Source organism: Danio rerio, chromosome 7 (genome assembly GCF_052040795.2).
Source record: "Danio rerio strain M-AB ecotype USA chromosome 7, GRCz13ab, whole genome shotgun sequence".
In the NCBI taxonomy this organism is placed as follows: domain Eukaryota; kingdom Metazoa; phylum Chordata; class Actinopteri; order Cypriniformes; family Danionidae; genus Danio; species Danio rerio.
Genome location: NC_141027.1, coordinates 52,587,501 through 52,611,846, shown reverse-complemented (window position 1 = coordinate 52,611,846; position 24,346 = coordinate 52,587,501). Strand labels below are relative to the sequence as shown.

At 35.5% G+C, this 24,346-nt stretch overlaps 1 protein-coding gene and 1 long non-coding RNA gene across 5 annotated transcripts in view; one reads left to right on the top strand and one right to left on the bottom strand.

Annotated features, from left to right (window-relative positions):
- The window catches only part of hdac8 (histone deacetylase 8), a 50,736-nt gene that overhangs the window by 15,440 nt on the left and 10,950 nt on the right, over nt 1–24,346 (top strand). For all 4 annotated transcript variants that reach the window (NM_213431.1, XM_087259062.1, XM_087259061.1 and 1 more), the window contains 1 exon segment: nt 16,463–16,568. In NM_213431.1, coding sequence (NP_998596.1) covers nt 16,463–16,568 — 106 coding nt within the window.
- On the bottom strand, nt 2,114–4,104 carry LOC147836116 (uncharacterized). Its single transcript, XR_015496245.1, has 2 exons — nt 3,955–4,104; nt 2,114–2,375 (listed from the first exon to the last, which is right to left on the bottom strand). It is a non-coding gene; the product is annotated as an uncharacterized LOC147836116 (long non-coding RNA).

Genomic DNA, 24,346 nt, shown 5'->3' with positions numbered 1-24,346 from the left:
TAACATGAACTAATCATTAACAACACTTGTACAGCATTTCTTAATCATAATCGGACGTTTACTAATGCATTAACATTCATGTCCATTCTTGTTAACATTAGTTAATGCACCATGAGTTAACATGAACTAACAATGAACAACTGTATTTTCATTAACTATAGTTTATTAACATGAATAAATACTGTAGTAAATGTATTGTTCATTGTTTGCTCATGTAAGTAATTGCATTACTTAACATTAACTATTGAACCTTATTGTAAAGTGACCAAATATACATTTGTTATCCTGTTTATTTATCTGCACACTAAAGATTGTTAATAGCAACCTGTACATATATTCATTTATTGTACATTTATTATATATTCATTTATTGTAAATCTCTGTTCGTAGCTAATACAACCTGTATATAATGTTCATAGTACATCCATCTGTAAATATCACCATAGTTTTTCTATAACTTTACTTTATAACTTATACCTGTATCCTGCACTTGCTGCTATTGCACTGCTGGTTAGACCTAAACTGCATTTCGTTGCATTGTACTTGTACATGTGTAATGACAATGAAGTTGAATCTAATCTAATCTAGCCTATATAATGTTGAATATACTGTATATATATATAAAGGGAATTTGATCATGACAAATGTCTCATTTTACCAGTGAAAAAAATAATCTAATAATGTTGTCAATGATAAATAACAAACATGTCTCAAAACATAATAGTTCAACTTTAGGATTTTGAATAGTTGTATACTTTTGCCATCAGTTTACTGTGCATTAACAACCAGGACATATTTAAAGTCTGTTCAAGTCCACCATTCCAAGTCTGTACACACTTGAGCATTTTAACCAACAGTAGACCTACACATAGGCCTAATATTAAAAGTGTTTTTTTACCATATGTTTGAGAATAATAATAATAGCCTACTTGTTTTTTATACATTTATTTAACATCTAGAGAATTGTGAGAAAATTGTGATCTTGATTTTAAGCTAAAAAAATAGTGCTTCTCGTTTTAGCCAAAATTGTGCAGCCCTAGTTTGTAGTTGACCTTATACACCTCCTCATTAACAACAGTAAACTAAGAAAACCTTTGGTAATGCAACGTGAATACAAAATATGTCAAGCTTGCAAATTTAAAGGCCCTATATGTAAGATTTTGTATCAAAATATTTAAAGAACGATAGAAGAGTACATATTTTGCTGACTTAAATATTTACATTTTCACAAATGTATTAAAAAAAGTTACAATACAAGAGAAATGCGCTATTTTAACGAGCGACACACAACCATGTCTTGTGTTGCCATGGTAATGACATCACAGATCCTCGATTTCTGTTTTTATTTGTATAGAACAGGGAAATATCAAACATGTTTAAATATGTTGTACATCTTGTTAGACTGCATAGGGTAGCAGAACGTATTAATATGATAAAACCGTGCCGCTTCCCCGCATGATCTGAAAGAACTAATAAAAGCTCTGCTTTATACTGCGTTACTCACGTCGCTAATCAACAATTACTTTTTACTTTTGTTTGTCGTCTTCACACTATCTTGATAACAAGTCTTGAATACTTTAAAAGTGCAGCATGTAAGTTTGACACCCAGTGGTTGAACTAGGTATTGCACACCTTCATCAAAACACTCTGCTCCTCTGATGAATCCACGCAGTTACAGGTTACCAGATTAACTTGAGTGTGTCTGTCTATCGAGCATAAAGGCTGATTTAAGTCTGATTAGAACCGTTTTCTAACTACAGCAACGGCATGTGATAGAGCAAATTATTTTTATATAAAAGCAGTTTTTGTTCTAACCAACACCTGAAATGGCTTGTTTTTCTTACCACTGAACAATGATCCAATGATTCCAGTTGCTCTGTAACTTGTTGCCGTGCTAGTTTTTGATTTAAACTGGCAGTCAGCAATTAAAGTATAATAGTTATTGCTGATGAGACCACATTCGAATAGGCAAACGCAATAGTCATATTGATATCATCTGTGCAAAATTTGTCACATGCTTTCATAACAATACCATAACGACTCTGTAAACATAAGAGCTAAAATTAGAACGATTTTATTGCCCCTATTCATTTTTTATTTACACACTACAAAATACACACTACAAACGCAGAATACAAACATAGTAAATAGGAATGCACCGAATATTAAGCATCTGAACATTTTCATCCAAAATTACCCAAAAGTGCAGTTTCAGTTTTTAGTCGAAAGATTTTTATCTCTGAAACAATGCGGCCGAAACCGTATGTTGTGATAACAAACAGAAGCCGTGGCCTGCATTTGCTTGTCTGAAGCATCATGTCTGCGGTGTGTCTATTCATTCTGTTTGGATCCTTTGCACTTCATCACAACTTAAACTGCATTATAAAGATCATTACTTGAATGCAGAAATAAAGCAGCCCACACAAAATGCTCTGCTAGATATTAGCCGCATTTCTGCTAAATATACTCTTATATTTGACAAAAATGTTTATTTATGCCCTGGCCATATTTAAATACACTTTCTCAAATCTTTCTCAAGCGTCAGTCAACAGCTAGATGGTTTTGTCTAAAGTCCCCATCGCCAGAAGTCACAACCAATTGTTGCAATGTGCAAAATGAAAAATAGAAAAAGGTGACAGCACTAAAGCTCAAAAAAATGCCAATTTATTCAATTAAAAAGGCTGATACAAGGTGTGTAACATTTCAAAATGATACACTCCTTGTATCAGCCTTTTTCATTTTAATAAATTGCCATTTTTGGAGCTTTGTTGTTGCTGCCTTTTTGAATATATAATTTTGCACTTTTCACTGTTTGGCTAAGCACCCGTTTAAATTGATGTGCCTGCTTTTGTGCATGTTTTCATTGCTTATGTGCTAAACAAATCATTTTCATAGTTTGTATTTGATTTATTCTTTGAAACTTTACCTTTTTGAAACTTTAATATTTACCTTTAATAATTTAATTTATGCAACTGCAGTGCCTTGATTTTAGTAAGCTTAGTACACAGTCATAGCCATAAATGCAATAGTACTAATAATTGGCATAATTTCATTTGCTGTTTTCGGTTTTTAGCCCTGGTTTCCTCTTTTTCAGTTTTCAGTTTTAGCCAAGAATTTTCATTTTGGTGCATCCCTAGTAGTAACGTGAAATGTGCTATTTAATTTTTGAAATAGTGTTTAATTTTGTAATCTTTTAAACTATTATTACTGCAGTGTAAATGGTGTGGTGAGCCTGTGGTGTCTTGATGTTTTCTCTCTTGTGCTCTTTTTCTGGCTTGTTCTGTTCTTCTCACTATAATGTAAAGCATTTGTTTGTTCTCTGTAGTGCTTTATAGTCTCCATATGATGACCATATGACCCAGTCCTTCCTAAGAACTCAAGGCTACCAGTCCCCAAAACATTCAGAGTTAAGGACCACCACTCTATCTCCCCCCTCTCCCTTTTTCTCCTCATTCCTTTCTTCTCTCTCTCTCTCTCTCTCTCTCTCTCTCTATCTTCTTAGATAGAAAGCCATACAAGCTTAGAAGTACATGACTATTGAGTAATTACTGACAATTTTATTTATATCTCTTAAAAATATGTGTAAATTTTACCAGTAAACATCAGCAAACTGCAAACTGCCAGAGAGAGAGAGATACATAGATAGATTCTCTACCATTATTGTTCCCTCCATCGGCTTTTCAAAGCATGAAACACTCTCTCCTCCCCTCTTACAGAGAGGAACCCCCATCTCCTCACCAGCACTGTTATTGTGTGTCCATCTTGGCCAAACAAAACACTATTTAACTGTAGTGTGAATCAATAAAGACAAAGAAGAGAGAGAGAGAGAGAGAGAGAGAGAGAGAGATAGATAAGACAGAGGGGCATCCACCAATGGGGTATAAAAAAGATAGAAGAGTGTTGCAGCATAGAAGAAGCTGGGAAAGAAGAGGTGGAACAAGAAGCACTTTGTACCTGTGCTGTCTTTCTCTCTCTCCTCGAGTCGGTCCAGCTGCTAAGACTCAGAGGCGGCTCAGTCTGGGTTCTGCCCTGCCAGGACTGCAAACAATGAAGACAGACTGGAGTGGAGGCATACAACGAGCTCATTCAGGCCCTGTCACAGACACAGAGAGATGAAAAAGTGAAGCTAATATAGACCGTCCTCTCACAAGGGAGAGTCCCAGAAGCAGAAAAAAAACGCAAGCCTTTTATTGAGACCTGAATTGTTTCTCTTTAAGAAGCTGATGAATTGGAAAAGCTTGTGCTGTGCTTGGGCCAAGACAGCCTTGATATTGGTCTAAATCAACTTCATTGTTGGCCCCATCTTCTCCTTTTATTCCAAGAAATTGGTGTCAATCCAGATTTTTTTTATTCATTTGTTTTGGTTGGTAAACCCATTTGGGCCAACAAATGTTTTTGATTTATTTTTTCGTTTGATCAGTCATGCATGTGTTTTGTCAGCTAATATGTGATTTAATGCTTCGCAAAAGTTATAGACACCTACACCGATATCAAAATTTATTTAAACAGCCAGTTATTCCTTACACCGATTAAGAAACTTCAATAGGCCGAGGCTACTATAATAAAGAAAATCTGGTCTTCAAGTACAGTGCATCCGGAAAGTATTCATAACGCTTCACTTTTTCCACATTTTTTTATGTCACAGCCTTATTCCAAAATGGATTAAATTAATTTATGCATTATATAACATTCTACACACAATATCCCATAATGACAATGTGAAAAATAGTTTTTGAAATTGTTGCAAATTTATTAAAAATAATAAAGCTGAAAAATCACATGTACATAAGAATTCACAGCCTTTGCTCAATACTTGCACCTTTGGCAGCAATTGCAGCCTCAAGTATTTTTGAAGTGTCTATTTTTGTGAATTTTGCCGATTCCTCTTTGCAGTACCTCTCAAGCTCTATCAGGTTTGATGGGAAGCGATGGTGTACAGACATTTTCAGATCTCTCCAGAGATGTTCAATAGGATTTAGGTCTGGGCTCTGGCTGGGCCACTCAAGGACATTCACCGAGTTGTTGTGAAGCCACTCCATTGATATTTTGGCGGTGTGCTTTGGGTCATTGTCCTGCTGGAAGATGAACTGTCACCCCAGTCTGAGGTCAAGATTACTCTGAAGCAGTTTTTCATTCAGGATGTCTCTGTACAATGCTGCGTTCATCTTCCCTCTATCCTGACTGGTCTTCCAGTTCCTGCATCATCCCCACCGCATGATGCTGTCACCACTAATGCTTCACTGTATGGATGGTATTAGCCTGGTGATGAGTGGAGCCTGGTTTTCTCCAAATGTAAAGCCTGACATTCACTCTAAAGAGTTCAATTTTAGTCTCATCAGACAAGAGAACTTAGTTTCTTATGGTCTGATAGTCGTTCAGATGCCTTTTGGCAAATTCCAGGTGGGTGGCTTCCGTCTGGCCACTCTACCATACAGGCCTGATTGGTGGATTGCTGCACAGATGGTTTTTCCTTTTGTAAGGTTCTCCTCTCTCCACAAAAGAATGCTGGAGCTCAGACAGCGTGACCATTGGGTTATTGATCACCTTCTCCCTCGATCACTCAGCTTAGATGGCAGGCCAGCTCTAGGAAGAGTCCTGGTGGTTCCAAACATGGAGGCTATTGTGCTCATTGGAACTTCCAGAGCATTAGAAGTTTTTTTATAACTTTCCCCTGCCTTGTGCCTTGAGACAATCATGCCTCGGATGTCTACAGACAATTCCTTTGTCTTTATGCTTGGTTTGTGCTTTGACATGCACTGTCAACCCTGGGACCGTATATAGACAAGCCTTTTCAGTCAACTGGATTTACCACAGGTGAACTCCAATGAAGCTGCTGAAACATCTCAAGAATGATCAGTAGAAATAGAATGTACCTCAGCTCAATTTAGAACTTCACGGCAAAAGCTGGGAATACTTCTGTACATGTGATTTTTCAGGTTTTTTAAATTATTTAATTTTAATAAATTTGCAACAATTTTAATAAATCTTTTTTCACATTGTCATTATGGGGTATTGTGTGTAGAATTTTGAGGAAATAAATGAATTTAATTCATTTTGGAATAAGGCTGTAACGTATAAAATGTGGAAAAAGTGAAGCGCTATTGATACATTCTGGACACAACTAAATTGCTAAATACTCTTGACACATGAAAGTGTAAAAGCCTGTAGCCCACAACAAGCGTGTAAAGTTATTGCGTATCACATTTAACAAACAGTTTACTATGACTTTTATGTAATTTTGCTCACATGGATAATTTAATGTCGATCAGATGATGTCATTACGTTGCTGTACCGTCAGCCAATCATTGCATTGATGATCATGATTTCGAGTAGATCAGTCCTTTACAACACACAGCGATCTCAGATCAGTTCATCCAGACATTTTAATCTGATTCTCAAACTTGGTTGAAGAACTAAATTAGCCAGAGATCAGTGATCAAGATTAAAAGATCTAGGATCTGCCAAATTATCTTAGATCATTTAAGCAAGGTATGAAGAATGTCCCCCTGTACTCACAAGATTGATTAAGCTAGAACTGGGCATGTGTCAACAAATCAAACTTGATCATGGCATCTTATCCCTCTACCCTGTTACGTTACTAATATTTGTTGAGAAGATATTTTGCAGTGGTTATTATATCCATCTTAAGACTCCCACAATTAAATGTTAGATTTACATACCAAAAAATAAAAAATACACAGACCACAGACATACCAACAAACCAAAAACAGGACATTGTCGAAGATGTGGCCATAAAAAAGACTGAATGCTCAAGCATGCTCTTACAAAAAAGAAAAACTTATTGTAGTCACATTGTTGTCCAGTTCATAACCAGCACAGGAATCCACAGCAGATGTTTGTTTTTGTTTGTGATAGAGGAAATCCTTGTGTCAATTTAACACCTTTATACATTTTATAACATCATAATGCCATACAGATACTGATAAAAGTGCCATCGCATACAACAAACACATTTAGCCCAGCATACTTCAAAGATCCATTTCAAAGGAGTGTCATAAAAAGCCATTTTTATTTATGTTTAACTTTTTATGTCTTGAGATTTTTGGTCTTATTAATGACTGTGGTTGTGAATGCTAAGACAATCAGAACTAAATGTATTGTTTTCTTTTTGTTGCACATTGTAAATAAAAGAGTCGCTGTTAATTATCCATGCTATTTAGTATGTAAATCGAGGGTATTTTAAATGTATTTACAAGTTTTTAATTACAAGGCCTTTGTGTCTTTTGATGCTGAAAATTATATGTGACTAAGAAAAATTACGATTAAACTCATGGTAGTTTGCTGATGTTTACTGGTGAAATTTAAACATTAATAAACACATATTTTAAGAGGATGCGATATAAATATAAGCCTTACTAGCAAACAACTTAACTAATCCCAACGTTTCAAATTGCGATTTGATTTTTGATTAATCGCACAGCCCTACTGTGTGCTAGTTTGGAGTTCCGAGATTGTACACCGCGACAAGTCCCTTTAAAGGTTCAGGACACCCTGGAGAACTTTTTTTTTTTTTTATATTAACAGATTTGTGTGTGTTGAGCATCAGTTAAGACAATGTTAGCACCTGTCAGCTTTAATTGTGGGGAAAACTGGATATCTTTGAGCTTTTGTCAGCTAATTTCAGCTTCCGGGTTTAAAATGATTTTTGGGGCGGGATCAAAATCGGCGACGTAGCGCAGTACTGCAAGTGCAATGATGACGCGTCGGTTTCTCATTATTATTCATTGCGTAGTTTTCTTATCCTATGAGAAGAGCCGGCTGCTTAATTATTCATAAGACCTGCCAGACCTGCCAGAGTCAAGCCTGAGCTGTGAGACAAGGACCCACGGCACACAGTATTTAGCCGTTCATGAAGGCTCATATGAGTTTGTTTCCATGATCCACGGGGTTTGTTGCATGTTTTCCCCCGTGATCTTGTCAGGGCCGATCATACAGCAAAGTTGTATGTGTGTTGCAAGCATTTTTGTAGGGAGAGCAGCACGAGAATTAGAGAATGGCGGACGCTTTTATCAGGAGTTCGTTCACATTCAGACACATCACTGTGCTGCTGTGTTTGCCTAAATCCTCCAGATTACCAGCAGGGCTAACGGTTAAAATAGACAGGTCAGGAGACCTGCTGCACTGAGTCTGCTGGATACGGGGATAGAAGGAGAAGTCCTCATTTATAGGGTTTACATGAACACACATCTTTATAATGATATAAATTGTGGTTATGTGTATATGAAATTACGAATAACAAATGTAGCAGGGCATTAAATTACTGTTCATTTCTTTGCATTTTAACTTTGTGAACTATAAACTCATGCGTCTCCTCATGGTTTGTCTCATTTTGTGAGCTAACTGACAACAACAGTTATTCGCTCACGTTCTCCCCTGCTGGCCACGCCCACTCCTGCCGATGCTCGTGGAGCTCCACGCCCATTAATCATGCATCTTTTGAAAAAATTCTGAAGTAGACTTTAACCGAAAATGGGGGGTGTCATGGCCCTTTAAGGCAAGTCATTTCGCTCAGAGGCCATCTTTGAAACGCCTCTTGGGCAGTATGCTCAGGCATTCTGTTTGAATGGGGAAACATCAAATTCTTCAAAACTACTTGCCAAGAATACGGTTACATATTATGAAAAACCAGTAAAATTAAACAACAATTGTCTATTTAGTTTCATTTCTAAATGTTCGAAGCACATTTAAGCTCGAAGCTTCTGTACTAAAAGGCGGGCTTTATTCGCCATATAGTAATTGCTGATTGGCTCCTGTACTAGAAGGCGGGGCTTCATTCACTATATTAACTATTACACTTTTCTTCATTCAAAAGTATAAGAGTGACATGTCTTGTGTATTCTTAAGTCTTTGACAGCGACTAATACCCACGCACACTGGATTAACTATGGCTGAGGCTAATAACTTCACACACAGACAAGTTTGTTATTTCCAATAGAGGTGCGCAGATTGAGCATGCATATTAGGATCGACACGCTCATGCTTTCCAGGCGCACCTAGTTGAAAGAATGGTACGAACACACAGCTAGTCACATGATAAAAACTGGACCAATCAGCCTCATACTTTGTATGAAATATACACATTTCTACTCCAAAGAGAAAAAAAATACAATACAATACATTTATTTATTTATTTATTCATTCATTCATTGACCTGCTGTTAATTTTCAGTGTAAAAGTATTACTTGTTTGAATGCAAAAAAACTTGTCCAAAGAGAAGTGGATCATTGTTTGCTTTTTATTATTAAGCTATATTATTTAGTTAGTGAGCAGAAATAAAAGCACTTTAAAATATAAGAAGTTTTGATGTGATTTTCTAAACTAGTTGTGTTTTGAAATGAATGAATGCATAATGATTGTGATAAACGTGAAACAGTGATTATTCCTCAGACTATAATTGTACAACCAAAATCTATAATTTTTGCATCTCTATTAACAACATGATCTAAAATATCTTTTTTTTTTTTGCTAAATCAAATATGAATTTGGAACAATAAATGATTGTCATCTGTATTGTTTAAAACAGGATATCTAGAAAATCTACAAAAAGTCCCTGCTGATGGGCAGTTTGGCTAGACTGGGAACGTGTGGCTTTGTTCTGATCAAATCTTATCAGCTAGTGGTAGGAAATTTGCTGTGTTTTTGTTTGAGTGCCGTCAGGGACTGTGCTCGGCCTGTGGGTGGAAATGGACCCTCGCTGCTCTGTGGCCAGTCAACATCTGTACATCCTCTCTTTAAAAAGAAGAGGAAAAAAAACTACTTTTCACTTGTTTCTGCCAAGTTATTTTCAGCACAGCCCAGTGAAATAACAAACACCCAAAGCTCTGTTTCCCCCCCTGCAGTCAGTCGGCCAGATAGACGTTGTTCCTTTCTCTTCGGTTCTTCTTTTATTGAGCTCAATTTCACATGAGAATTCAGAGAGGGGCTGTAAGGAATGCACAATCTGCATCATTTCCCCCAATTGTATAAGCAGTGTCTCCGACAGGCAAACTTCATCATGCTAGCGAGTAACTGAAGTACTCCACCCACAATCTCAAAGATTTATCCACATAGTTTACAGGTTCATTCAGCAGCTCGCACAATATCAAGATGACTGCTTGTGGTTACGCTAGTCAAACAGCGCTAAAGAGATTGTAAAGTCTTCTGTCCTGTCTGAATAACCATAGGAGGGGGTAGAAACCCCATTGAGCGGGACAAGGACAGGCGGTGCATTGACGGTGTGTGGATTGAGAAAAGATGTGTGAATGTGAAACCGTTTTAGACGGGCAAGTTTCCTCTCAAATTGATTTGTACGGGCACAGTGGGATAGTTTGCCATCGCTTCTGCTGGTTTCGCTTCTTCTGTGCCAAGTTGTGATGGTACTACATTTACAATTCATGAAATGTTCCTTTTGAATCCTTTTTTGATTCACTTACTCAAGCGCTCATTGGCTGCCAACTTTTTCACGCCTAGTTTAATAGGATGTTGTGATTGCCAGTAGTGTTATGTTTGCATTGTCTGTAGTTTTACCCTTTGAACCAGGTCTGGTACTGTAAAGTGCGAGACAGACTGTCAGCACTGGCTTGGCTCATTACTGCTGGCACGTACTGACCGGTCTAGAAAGGAAGCATTTCAGACACAGATACTGTATGTCCACCCATGTTGTTTGACTTGAGACAATAATAAAACCATGTATGTGGCGATTCAGTGGATGTCATGACCACTTATGATTTCATAAAGTTTACGGTCCTTTGATTTATGTCATTTGAGACTGCAGATCTTAAGATCAGGTGTTATCTAACCTCTCCAGTCTCATCTGTCTTGTGACGCCAAAACAGTAACAAATAGTGGGAGCTCTATCTTCTTCTGTGGGTGGGACTATTTGTGCCGTTGCGTCTGGGAAGTTGCTGGCTCCCAGTATTCCGGAGTGGAATAAATGGTGGAAATGAGCTTTGGGGAAGTTCATAATAGATGTTGGGTGGTGTTGATGGTTAACAGGGTCAGGGTTCAAAAGGTCAGGAGATGAAACCTATATGCACCTTTATGATGAACCGCTGACAATGAAGTGTGCGGTCATGTTTTGACTAAGAGTGGATCACTGTTTTCTTAGTCTGCCCTGTTAAAGAGGGAGGTGCTGGTCCTATTCTGTTATGTGTAATTATATCTGACTCTATGAACTTTTTCATCTATTTTTGAATTAAGTTCATCTTTCTTAATCATGGTGGTGTGGAAACAACAAGCAAGCAAAAGGGTTTGTTCTGGCATAAATTACAAGGGGGGTAGCTGGATTTTTTTCTGGATCACTGGAAGCTGTATTGACCGATACTGATTACGTGGTTTATTCAAAGTGTTCTATTAGCCATGCAGGATTGTGTATTAAACTACATTTGTGTAATAAACAACTATATATGTTAAGTATTAAAATTAAGAAAAGAGAAAGAATAACGTATCAGCTAAAAACATTTTAGTCTGTTTTAGCTTAGTAAATGGGAATAGCTTGGAGCTTGACAAATACAACTTCAAGAGAGGGATATCTATCTATCTATCTATCTATCTATTTATCTATCTATCTATCTATCTATCTTTCTATCTATCTGTGTCTGTCTGTCGATCTGTCTGTCTGTCTGTCTGTCTATCTATATCTAGCTAGCTAGCTAGTAAGAAATTTAGTAACTGAGTAAATAAGTAACTATCTATCTTGGTTAGTTTGTACGAAAGGAACTGAGTAAATAAGCAACTACCTATCTAGTTTAGTTAGTTAGTTAGTTAGTGAGTCAGTAACTAAGTAACTAAGTGAATGTTAGCTGTTGACAACATTAACTATTAGCTAAAAACCTAAGCTATAACCAGAGAATTATTTCAAATCAGTCAGCTCTCAGTTTATATTTTTTCTAATGTACTTTAAGGATGACGGCTAATAAAGTGCACTGCATAAACTCTTGTATCAGTCTATAATTTTTAACTCCCTTCAGTCTGGTTTGGGTTTTTTAAGATATCAGAGATTGAGGTATAGTCAGAGCAGCTAAATTCTGTGACACTGACACTATGTCATTGGGAAGTTGAGTATTTTATTAGTAATATTTTTAAATGTTACACTTTGCACTGAGATCAACATTTTGTAAACTTTTTTGTAGCTGTAGAAACATTGTTAAAATTTTTTAGCTTGCTTGCCAATTTTAACAAACTAATTTGAGAATGACACGAGTCACTGGAAACCTTCGTCTTCCACAATAGACAAATGACCAAGGCATATAAATTTCTTTATTCAGCATGGCATTTCCTTATGCCTCTTATTGTTCTTGCAGTAGTGTCGCTGTCTTTGAAATGTTTCTGCTACTGACAACTGTTCCGCTCTTGATGCTAGCCAACTTGCAAAACTGCTTTTATTCATTGATGTGACTAACTAGGCTGTGTTGAAAGGTTTTGAGTGCTTCCCGCCTTATGGAATTTACTTGGTACACACAGTGCAGAATGGTAATGAATTGTCTTTTTCACTCAACTTGTAGAATAGCCAAACTGGTGAACCCATTTTTAGCAGCGGGTAAAAATAATGTAAAAATAAGTTTTGCATAATTTGATTGTCCTTATGGATCAACCTATATAGAAAATGCCAATCAAACCTTCCAAAGCAATTATTGGCTGATTGTGATCATTGCCCACTCAGTCGGAGCACCCCTATCGAGAGTCATGCCACCTTCATGTCAGTTAAAATCTTGTGCCTGACTAAATTTAAAACTCAATGCTTTAGATTTCATTAAGAAATTGTAAACGTAACAGATAACGAATAAACATGACATAATGAATCATACAGGGTAATAAGTCGCAATCACTAATATATGATGATCAAATTGATTTTAGTAAACACTTAACAACACACATGCAGCAGAGGACTTTAAATACGGTAAACAATAATTAGTACATGCTTTCAAATTGTTTCTTTATCATCAAACAAGAATGGTTGAACTTCCTGTAAGTAAACAGCTTAATTCTCATCGATTACATGTATGATCCATATAGAAACTTTTTGTAGCATCAATGGTATGATGGAATACTCTGTCAGTGGAAAAACTAAAATCACTTTCATTTAAACTATCTTCATTTGTCGTTCAAAGTCTTGGATTGTATTTGGAATGAGCCCAAGATTAATAATCCATGATTTCTGGCTGAACCACCTCTTTAAATACAAAAGTTTCAATGTGACAGTAATGTGTTCCAAAGCAAACAATGCAGCAGGGTTGTGGACAGTGCTGTTTCAGATTAGCCTGCTTGGGAAAGGTTGAGTTCATGGGAAAACAAGTGGCATACTGTGTTCTTTCAAACAGCATAATAACTAATCATGAGCACACATGAACCAATCATTGTACAATTGCGTTCTGTTTACACCTTTCTTGTGTGCGTGTAAAAACATGCTAGACTACACACATTCACAGACTCGTATGTTGTATAATCCCTAGCATGTTGCAGAGCATTGAGACCGGACCATTATAAGCCGGATAAACAAAAGAGCAGTAATTGAAAGCAGAGTTGAGCTAATGCATCTAACATACAGCTAACTCAATCTTTGTACAATTTAAACACCAGATACTTCATCAGCACAATGCAGACAGTGTTTTTCAAATGAGCAGGCAATATGTCTGGCTGTCTTTTTGGCCAGTTTTTAAAGTAGTAATTTCAAAATTATAATGCATCACTAATTGTAGTTCAGATGCAATTCATGATAGGGGAAACTTTGACGGCTTTTTGGCTCAATTCATCTGACTTGAGGGACTGAATGCTCAGAATAACTGAGCAGAGTTATCCAGCATTAAAAACGTTGTTTTATATGTGATTGCTTGGGGGGAAAAATGGAAGTATGACTAAACATTCACAAATTTACTCAAGTATTTATTGCTTCCTAACTGTGAGAAAGCTATAAACTTGGTTTATTGTAGAAACCTTGATTGCATTGAAATGGTTTACAACTAAAGTGATTACTGTCTTTGCTCGAAATGTTGGCTTGTTTTTATGCTTGTCATTTGAGCAGAAAACATAATGCCATTTTGGTTGAATTGTTTTTGCACTTTAATAATTAAGTTTTTAGTTCATCTAAAATATATCTTAATCCCAGGGTCAGACATTTTGTAAGGTTTTTGGCAATCACATCACAATCACTTCCAATGTAGTGGAAGTTAGAACTACCCGTAATGGACTTTTTTCACTTGGACGGTGCAAAATACAATTCTAAATCAAAAGCGTCTGCCCTTTAGGCTGCACTGTAAACTTGTCTCAACATGTTTTTGAGTGGTTTATTTTCACTTTTGAGTTTAATATCACACATCATTTAACCATTGTGAAAACATCATTACAGAGACATCCCTACTCTTCATCAGACAAGCACATAGTTTAAGTTTTGTTTGATGACAAGCAGACTGCCAAGTCAAAAAGGCAATGGTATTAGGGCTGGACGATAAAATCGAAATCGGTTTTTGTTGACCGAACACCATTGTCAATATCGATTAAAAAAAAGTTTGGCTGGTAGTTTCGGTATGAAGTGTTGTAGTTATATTGAAATGTGGCTGCTGAGCATGTGCATTGGAAGCAATGCCAATAAGCTTTGTCATTTTCATTGTAAGCGCGACTTGCATGACGCGCATATTGAAACGACGTGCAAGCATTTTCTAGGTACACCTAGTTGAAAACATAAACGCGAGTACACCGTGATTCATGCAAGTAGAATCAATCAATCTGCTTCACACTTTGTATGGAATATGCACATTTTAGTAATAACAGAAGACTAATTAATTCAGACAAACACAGCGCATCCAAACACTGCAGTGCTTTTTACTTTTCTCCATAAACTTGTATCACAGCTGCAGCAATGGTTTGTCTGTTTGTCATCCTCTAAGAAAACACTTGATGATGGCCTAGTTGTGAGAGACGCCAGGGGAGTGCGAGCGCAAAGCACATAGAAAATGGTGGAGGAAATCACGTGTTCGCACTTGTAACTTCAGGTCAGAATAACAACACATGCGAAAATGAGTGCGTATAGCAGCAGTGAAAAGATTGTAAATAAAAAAGGATGTAAGGATGTCGCCAGAGTGGCTTTTTGGTTTCTTTTCTTGTGCATCCCAGCCACTAACTCCCCATCTGAAAGAGTTTTAGCAAAGTGTTAATGTAGTCATCCAACTTCACAATTTGTAATGTTGCAGCATGTATTTGAATAATGATGATGAAAGCTCAGATTTGATTGTCATAATTAGTTTTGTTTATACAGGTTGAGGTTTACTGTATCATTATTATTGACACCTTACAGATATTGATCTACCTTTACCATTTCACACACTTAATAACATTGTATTTATTAAGTTGAAGAGTCTCTTTAACATTTATGTTTATTTTAATGTAAAGAGATCAGATATTTTGTTTAAATATTTTAGTTTTTGACTATTAATACTATTTTCCTTAGTGATGTTGGTAAATTTAAAATAAAGTAGATAAATAAAAAAATCCTAATATTCCTAAATGTATTGTTTCATATCATTCGGTATCTGTAATTATTGAATATTTTTTAACATGATATTGTGGTATTTATTTTGCAATATCGCCCAGCCCTAAATGGTATTATGAAATATTATGGCTGAGTGGTTAATCAAGTGATTTGTCGTGCACATTTTGTCAGCAAAGCCGCTTCTATTTCTAGTTTGCAATTGCAAATCATCAACCTTCCCTACTGGTCCAAGTTTTTAAAATATTCATTTTTAAAATACAAATTTTTGATTGCATGGAAAAGAGTTCGACCCAATCCTAGTGGGGACTGGGTCGAAAGCCATGGGAGCAGAGCAAGGCCAGAGGTCGGAGTGTTTAAAAAGTGTTGAGTCCTGTCGAGGAGCTCCTGATGGATACTTGTATTGTTTACTTTATGGTTAAAGTTGTTGAAGGGTTACCGTCCATTTGTTCCTTTAATGAGTGAGTTTGAGCTACTTCTACACTAGCATCGCAGGTATTTCTGCCATAAACTCGCAACAGCTTGGCACTGTGAAACAGAATGTTAAAGTATAAATGCTTACAATGTTTTGGCTACGTGGAAGGTATGTGCTGTGGGTTTTGGCGATCATTCAGTGCAGAAGTATAAATCAGGTTTTAGTTTTTTTCCCTCACACTATGATATTAGTATCATTTGTAAACTGTATTTTGTCATTATTTACACTCTTAGATGTTTTTTAAACTTAAATGACTGACTTTCTTTTGTACCACATACAGTCTTCTGAAAAATTAATTTTGTTTGTTCTCTAAGACCCCTTTATGTTTGTTCTCTAAGACCACTTTATGGATAATCTGTTATTTTTATTACATTTTTAGGGGGTTTTAGGAGATGTTACAGCTGGCACAATTATACTTACAACCTTTTTTGAATGTATTGCACATTATTTAAAGTGCAATAATCAAAGAAAAAAATGTGCGTATGTTTGTTTTTCTCCTTATCCAGTTCTTCACTGAATATGGCCCAGATTATTCCCTGGAGATCAGCCCGAGCTGTCGACCCGATCGCAATGAGAGCCAGCATCTGGAGCGGGTCATCAGCACCATCAAAGGTAAAGGCCATGACAACAACCAGAACTTCACCAAACACAACACCAGACCTCAGTATAATTTCTCTTTTACACTTTTACCATTTCTACAGATGGTATTACTTTTTGCAATTTCAAAGCTGACTAAATTATTTAAGCAACTCCACTTTTTTGACTCCTAGAGGTAAACATTTGATTTATTCATTTATTTATTTTCGCTCTTTTTACTCTTATTTTATTTATTTATTTGTTTATTCCAATCAGCCGATCTCCAGGTCTGCACTTTTAGCTTAGCTTAGCTTAACTTAGCATAGACCATTGAATTGGATTAGACCATTAGCATCTCACTCAAAAATGAACGCAATGATATTTTTCAGAATGACAGGGACTGGGTCATGTTGGATGTTACCTACCTGGGGACTATTTTCAGGTGCTGTTATACGGCACAACCTTTCTTGATTTTTACCCCAGAGAATATAGTTGCTAGCCATATTTACCTAGGAAATAGCACCTTTCATTTTCGATCTGTGTTCGTAGACAATGTAGCTCAGAAGAGTCAAGCTTCAAATGGGAAAATTATTACTCTTTGGTCATTTTTGAGCGAGATGCTAATGGTCTAATCCGATTCAGTGATCTATGCTAAGTTATTCTAAAAGTGCTTTGACCAAACTTGAAGATTGCCTGAATGGATTCAAAAATGGTCAAACTCAACTGTTTATTCTCGGGGAGTTGTAAAATTAGCCTATTTTCCTATGTTTCTTTAAAAGTAACAGTCTGTTTATTTGAAAAACACTGATGGTGTGTCCATTATTCATTCAATTATCCAGCTGTCCTTCCAAAAACTTTGCAACCAACCCCCCCTCTAGTGAGCGGGAGACCTTTAAACCAACCACATTTGTCCCCAGTGACTGGCTCTCCTCAGCTGTACAAAAGAGAAACATGTCTGTTTGATGTTCCCAGTCATCAGTAAATAAATAAGCAAAGCATTCTTAGAAACTTGAGGCTGAAGTCTCAGGAGAGCGGCTGGGATGAGAATGAGAACAGGCTAAACTAGGAACATTTGCACACATGTACGTGCCGAGACCCAGACACGCACTTATCCACACTTTTAAGAGATGTTTTGTTTTTTGACAAAGTGTCTGGTTTGTCCATTTAACACAAAGTTTTGCTTTGTGTCATTCGTGTATGCTATCACTTAGTGTATATTTATTGCTGCAATTGTGCATGAACTCTGTCTGTTTGTGTGTTTATTTGAGGTTTGCAAACTCTTGCCTATTCACCTTCTCTAGGGACAATAGTCTTTACTCAAAACATGTTTCAAAGCTATGCTGAGAAGACTTCAAATGCCCCTTGGATGTAATAAAATTAGGTTTTTTCCTCTTGAGCTCATTGAAACATCTGTGTGAATGGGCAAAAATCTGGCAGTGAAAAAGGAAAAGCAGTGTTCAGAATATGAATGCAGACATTGTTTGGGAAAAAGATTTAATTGAATCGAGCCAAACTACTTCTCACACACAGTCCTTTGCTTCACTCTGAGTGGGGCGAATTGTTATTTTAGTATTGTTTACGCAATGATGTTTAATGTTTACTGTTACATAAAAGTAAAGATTTAGGGAAACTTTCCTATGAAAAATTAGGATGTGTTTACATTTAATAGTTTAATTATCTTGGTTCATTTTATCTAAACCAAAAAAAGAAAATGATGCCTTAAATCTGGTTCACTTAGAGTTCACGTTAGCAGTTTACATCCAAAGATTGGATTACATTTTTTGAGATTAAATGTATGCACATAACTGATCACATAAAATGTTTGTGAATAAAACACTATTTCTATCTAGTCAAACTCAATTGACTGGAAGAAGTAGGGATGTCCAGATCCAATAACGTGATCGGAAATCGGGCCCGATCGCGCAGTTTCAGGCTCAGGATTATATATATATATATATATATCAGGGCTCGAAATTAACTTTTTTACTTGGTAGCACTGGTGCTCCCAACTTCAAATATTTAGGAGCACCAAAAAAATTTTAGGAGCACCAGAAAAAATTTAGAAGCACCCACCAAAAATGAATGAGCACAGCTGCAAATTGTTTTTTTAAGGGATTTATTGTATTTTAAAACAACATTAATAGGACAGACAAAAACTAGAAACAACTATCTAACTAATGCTGTGAAGACATTGATATTTGTGTGCAATAATTCCAAAATGAATGTCTAATAATTAGGCCATAGAATATTAATGATGATAAAAAATGACAATAATAGTAACAATGAATTCCATTTCTCATTATGATGTTGCCTTGAATGTGCATGAATGTAGGTTATCTGCTATAAAAAGTCTGTTACTTTATAAAAAAATAATTGTATAGTTTGCATCAAACAAAAATGAAGCATTGCAGTAAGATATATTTATTTTGTACTGCTGTTTATATATGCATGTCAATTTAATAAATAATATTTCTGCTACAAAACAAACAAAAGATTATAATAAATCAGGTAACACTTTACAATAAGGGTGCATTAGTTAACATTAAATCATTCAATTCAATGATGAAAGCTGCAAAGCAGTCATCAGTAAATAAATAAAAAAAATATATACACCTCAAAAAAGAATAGACAAAAGAAAGTAAGTAAAGTCTCACTTCTATCACTCTTTAAAAGTTTTGGTTTCAGTTTGTGTCAATTTAAAGGTTCAGTCTGAGATGATTTTTCTGTGTTAGTGGAAAAGCAGGCGAGTCAGCCGACCCAATTTATGAGCAGGCAGAGCAGGATTCTTGCGCTAACCATCGACGCAATACCGGTCTTTGTTATGAGCCGCAGTTTCAGTGTAAACTTAGTGAAGTCGAGCTACTTTGGCGATGATATGTACAGTATTAGATTTATCTTTTAGCGAACATTTGCGCTGAACACGCAGTGAATGCAACTCGGGCACCTTCTCCAAGAAGCGCGTACTCTATTGATCTCAGCTGGCGGATCATTATTCACCACGTGACGTGTCATGATCGCTTTCATCTGCGCCTCAACTTTAGGTGGGGTTTGCAAACCTGTGTGCTTTAAGTTTTTACTCTTCAGCCGTTTGCATTTCCCGTGGTCATAAAAGCTCCTTCCCTGTCATCTGACAGCTGAATACTTTGAGTGAATGACAGCTAATATGAACCAATATAACGGCAGGGAAGAGCGATTCAGCACGTTTTTACAAAAAATCAAAACTACACTACAACCATTATCTGCAGTCGCACTAATGCTTCCAGATATATTATGAGGTCGCATAGATAAATTTTCGGGCGCATATGCGACCAAAATGGTCGCAATTTCGAGCCCTGTATGTATGTATGTATGTATATATATATATATATATATATATATATATATATATATATATATATATATATATATATATATATGTATATATATATATATGTATATATATATATATATATGTATGTATATATATATATATATATATATATATATATATATATATATATATATATATATATATATATATATAGTTTCGGGCTCGATTATATAATATATTATATAAAATATATAAAATCCGATCGAGCCTGAAACTGCGCGATCGGGCCCTATTTCCGATCACGTTATTGGATCTAATATATATATATATATATATATATATATATATATATATATATATATATATATATATATATATATATATATTTATATATTTATTTTTATTTAGCCTCTTTAAGCTAATATTTTCTTCGATAGTCTACAGAACAAACCATCGTTATACAATAACTTGCCTAATTACCCTAACCTGCATAGTTAACCTCATTAACCTAGTTAAGCCTTTAAATGTCACTTTAAGCTTTCTAGAAGTGTCTTGAATAATATCTAGTAAAATATTTACAGTCATGATGGTTATCAAAACTATTTTGTTTAGAAATGTGTTTCAAAAAATCTGCTCTCTGTTAAACAGAAATTGGGGAATAAATAAACAAGCGGTCTAATAGTTCAAGGGGGCTAATAATTCTGACTTCAACTGTGTGTGTGTGTGTATGTATATATATATATATATATATATATATATATATATATATATATATATATGTATGTATATATATATGTATGTGTATATATATATATATATATATATATATATGTATGTATATATATATATATATATATATATATATATATGCATGTATGTGTGTATATATATATATATATATATATATATATATATATATATATATATATATATATATATATATATATATACATACATATATATATATATATGTGTATATATATATATATTATTAATTATTAATAATATATTATTATTAATGACAAACTTTTATCAAGGAATATCTGTTGTATTTCACTTTGTAATATAAAACAATGCCAAAAGGGAATATGATCAATATGATCAGTTATTTTAATCGATTCTATTTCTATTTGAACGCAACACATAACTGAGTTTTATTGCCTGTACCAAAACTTCTGACAAAATCTTTATTCTTTACATGAGTGAGTGATCATTTAAAAAATGTACTCGTATTTTTAAAAGAGACATGAGTGATATTTGTAGTCTCCTGTTCTTGTCACCTCATTCCTACTGGAATGAAGTTGACCTGTTTATCCACCTTTGACTTGTGCTCAACCCATGAGCTTTTAATGTTGATCAACAAGCTGAGGAAACCGAGAGCATGTGTCAATGCTACTTTGTCACATCTGCTCTATTGTAACTTCAATGGCATTTCTACTATATGACTAAACATTCCTCTTCCCATTTACATCTTATTGATCTCACTTTCTGTCTCTCTCTTCAATTCAATTCAGTTCAAATTCAATTCAAAAGCGCTTTACTGGCATGACTTATCAAGTATTGCCAAAACATTGCAGAAAACATAAACAATGAATAAAATAGTAAAGTGGTATGTAATGCATCCATCACCAGCCACTTTATTAGCTACACCTTTCTAAAACCATGTTGGACCCACTTTTGCCTTCAGAACTGCTTTAATCCTTCATGCATAGATTCAACAAGGTACTGGAAAAATTCCTCAGAGGTTTTGCTTCATATTGACATGATAGCTTCACGCAGTTGCAGATTTGTCAGCTGCACATTCATGATGTGAATCTCTCGTTCCACCAAATCCCGAAAGTGCTCTATTGGATTGAGTTCTGGTGACTGTGGAGGCTATTTGAGTACAGTGAACTCATTGTCATGTTCAAGAAACTAGTCTTTGATTAGTCTTTTACTAGAGATGATTTGTGCTTTATGACATGTCACATTATCCTGCTAGAAGTCTTGACCATGTCTACATGCCTAAATGCATTGAGTTGCTGCCATGTGATTGGCTGATTAGAAATTTGCATTAACAGTCGGCGCAATAGCCTAATGGTTAGCACGCCAACATAAGGTGCAGTAGCACGTCAGGGCATCCCGAGTTCGAATTCCGGCTCAAGGACATTTCCCTACCCTACCCCCCTCTCTCTCCAACTTTGCTTCCTGTCTCAATACTGTCCTATTTAATAAAGGCAAAAAGGCAAAAAAGAAATCTTTAAAAAGAAATTTGCAATAACGAGCAGTTGGACAGGTGTACCTAATAAAGTGCCTGGTGATACACACACACACACACACACACACACACACACACACACACACACACACACTTGGAAATTTGATAAATACAAAAACAAAATAGAAAAGACTAATGTGATTATTAAAAAGATAATGAAAGAAAAAAAAAGGTATTAATAATAGTAAATAAAATGCAATGTAAAGTACATTTATTCAGATGGAATACTGTTTATGACAGGCTAATACACACATTGCTGCTGTTCTGTTGATAGCAGACTGGTGTTTTCTCCCAGGATATCCCTCAGTTTTTCTGTATTTGTTAGAGATGTCAAATTTGGTATAATTGACTTAAAATTGGAGAAGTATGTGGATCTAATATTGTAGTTGTGCACTCTCTCTCTCTCTCTCTCTCTCTATCTCTCTCTCTCTTTCTCTCTCTCTCTCTCTCTCTCTCTCTCTCTCTCTCTCGCTCTGGTTAATGTCTCATTCACTTACTCTTCTTGAAAGCAGGCGTCAGATCTTTGTTGCTGACCTGAAGGTTGCTCAGAGGTCACCGTCTGACCATATGTGGAAACAGTTACAAACTGGCAGCCTCATTTACACACCTTCAGTTCAGCTTGGTTAGAATCACATGTCTTGATGTAGAGATTCACAGTTAGATACTTAGTGTTATATCAAGCCAAAGTAATATCTAATTAGACATGTGTCGTTATTCAATAGTTGAATATTGTTATAATGAGCATACATAATATTGATATTGTAGCACTTCAAAACACTGAGTAATAAATTATTTAAACTTTTAGAGCGTCTATTAATGATATTCAGATTATTATATTTTAGTGGTTGTTCATCACATCACAAAATGCTTGAAGAATTAACATCTGCGATTGCTTATATGGCTTTTGTTTGTTAGATATGTATGTTAAGGCATCCACTTGTTACTGTTAGTTAATTTAATGAAAGGCAATGTAATGACAACTTCAAAATTACAGTAAAAAAACATTTATTTATTTATTAAGTATATTATCATTAATTTTACCTGATGTCAATTTCTTAGTTAATACCTAATAATGCATTAAAATCAAACGTCAATAAGTTAAGAACTAATAAAATTCAGTTGTATTTTTTATTAACTTTAACATATATCTAAACTACATAACATAAGTCTTGTCGTTGATCCCAGTTTTAAGAGCAACAAATAATAACGTGACCTCTAGTTAATCATTTCGAAAAGTGGCAGAAGGTAGATTTTTCCCATGAATCATCTGTTGAACTGGATCCAAATCATATCAAAAACTGAAGAATAAAACCTTGTTGAACCCGCATGGACCCAAGATTCACCAGAAATCAGTCAAGTTTGGTGAAGGAGAAATCATGGTTTGGGGTTACATTCAGTATAGGGGTGTGTGAGAGATCTGCAGAGTGGATGGGCGACTTCAACAGCCTGAGGTATCAAGACGTGTGCTGCCCATTACGTTCCAAACCATAGAGGAGGGCAAATTCTTCGGCAGGATAGCACTACTTGTCATATTATAGCCTCCACAACAAAGTTCCTGAAAGCAAAGAAGAGGTCAAGGGGCTTCAGGATTGGCCAGCCCAATCACCAGACATGAACACTATTAAGCATGTCTGGGGTAAGATGGAGGAGGAGGTGTTGAAGATGAGTCCAAAGAATCTTGGTGAACTCTGGGAGTCCTGCAGGAACGCTTTCTTTGCCATTCCAGATGACTTTATTAATAAGGGATTTGAGTCATTGCAGAGATGTATGGCAGCAGTCCCATAAGCTCATAGGAGTCATACACAATATTCATTCTTTTTCCACTGCACCATAACTTCATATTCTATACTGGGAAATATTTCTGTTTAGTGACAACACTTTTGTCTAAGCAAAGTCAGACCTTACTGTCCTAATGGAATCATTAAAAATCAAGGCATGATCATATTTTATTTTGGTAAATTAAGTGAAATCTAGAGGCCTTTGCCTTGCGTATAAGCCACTTCTGGTACCAAATTATAAACTAGAAGTCGAGTTATTAACTTAAATAGGCAACAAGTAATGTATAATACAGCTACATCTCACTGTTGGTTTTAATATATTAACTGACATTTACTAATGGGACTTTATGGTAAAGGGCTACCTATTGTACTTCATCGTCCATTTGCAATTTAATTTGTTTAGAATATTTATTTACTCTAAACATGTTCATACAATATTCCGCGCACCAAGAATGTTGTGTTATATCTG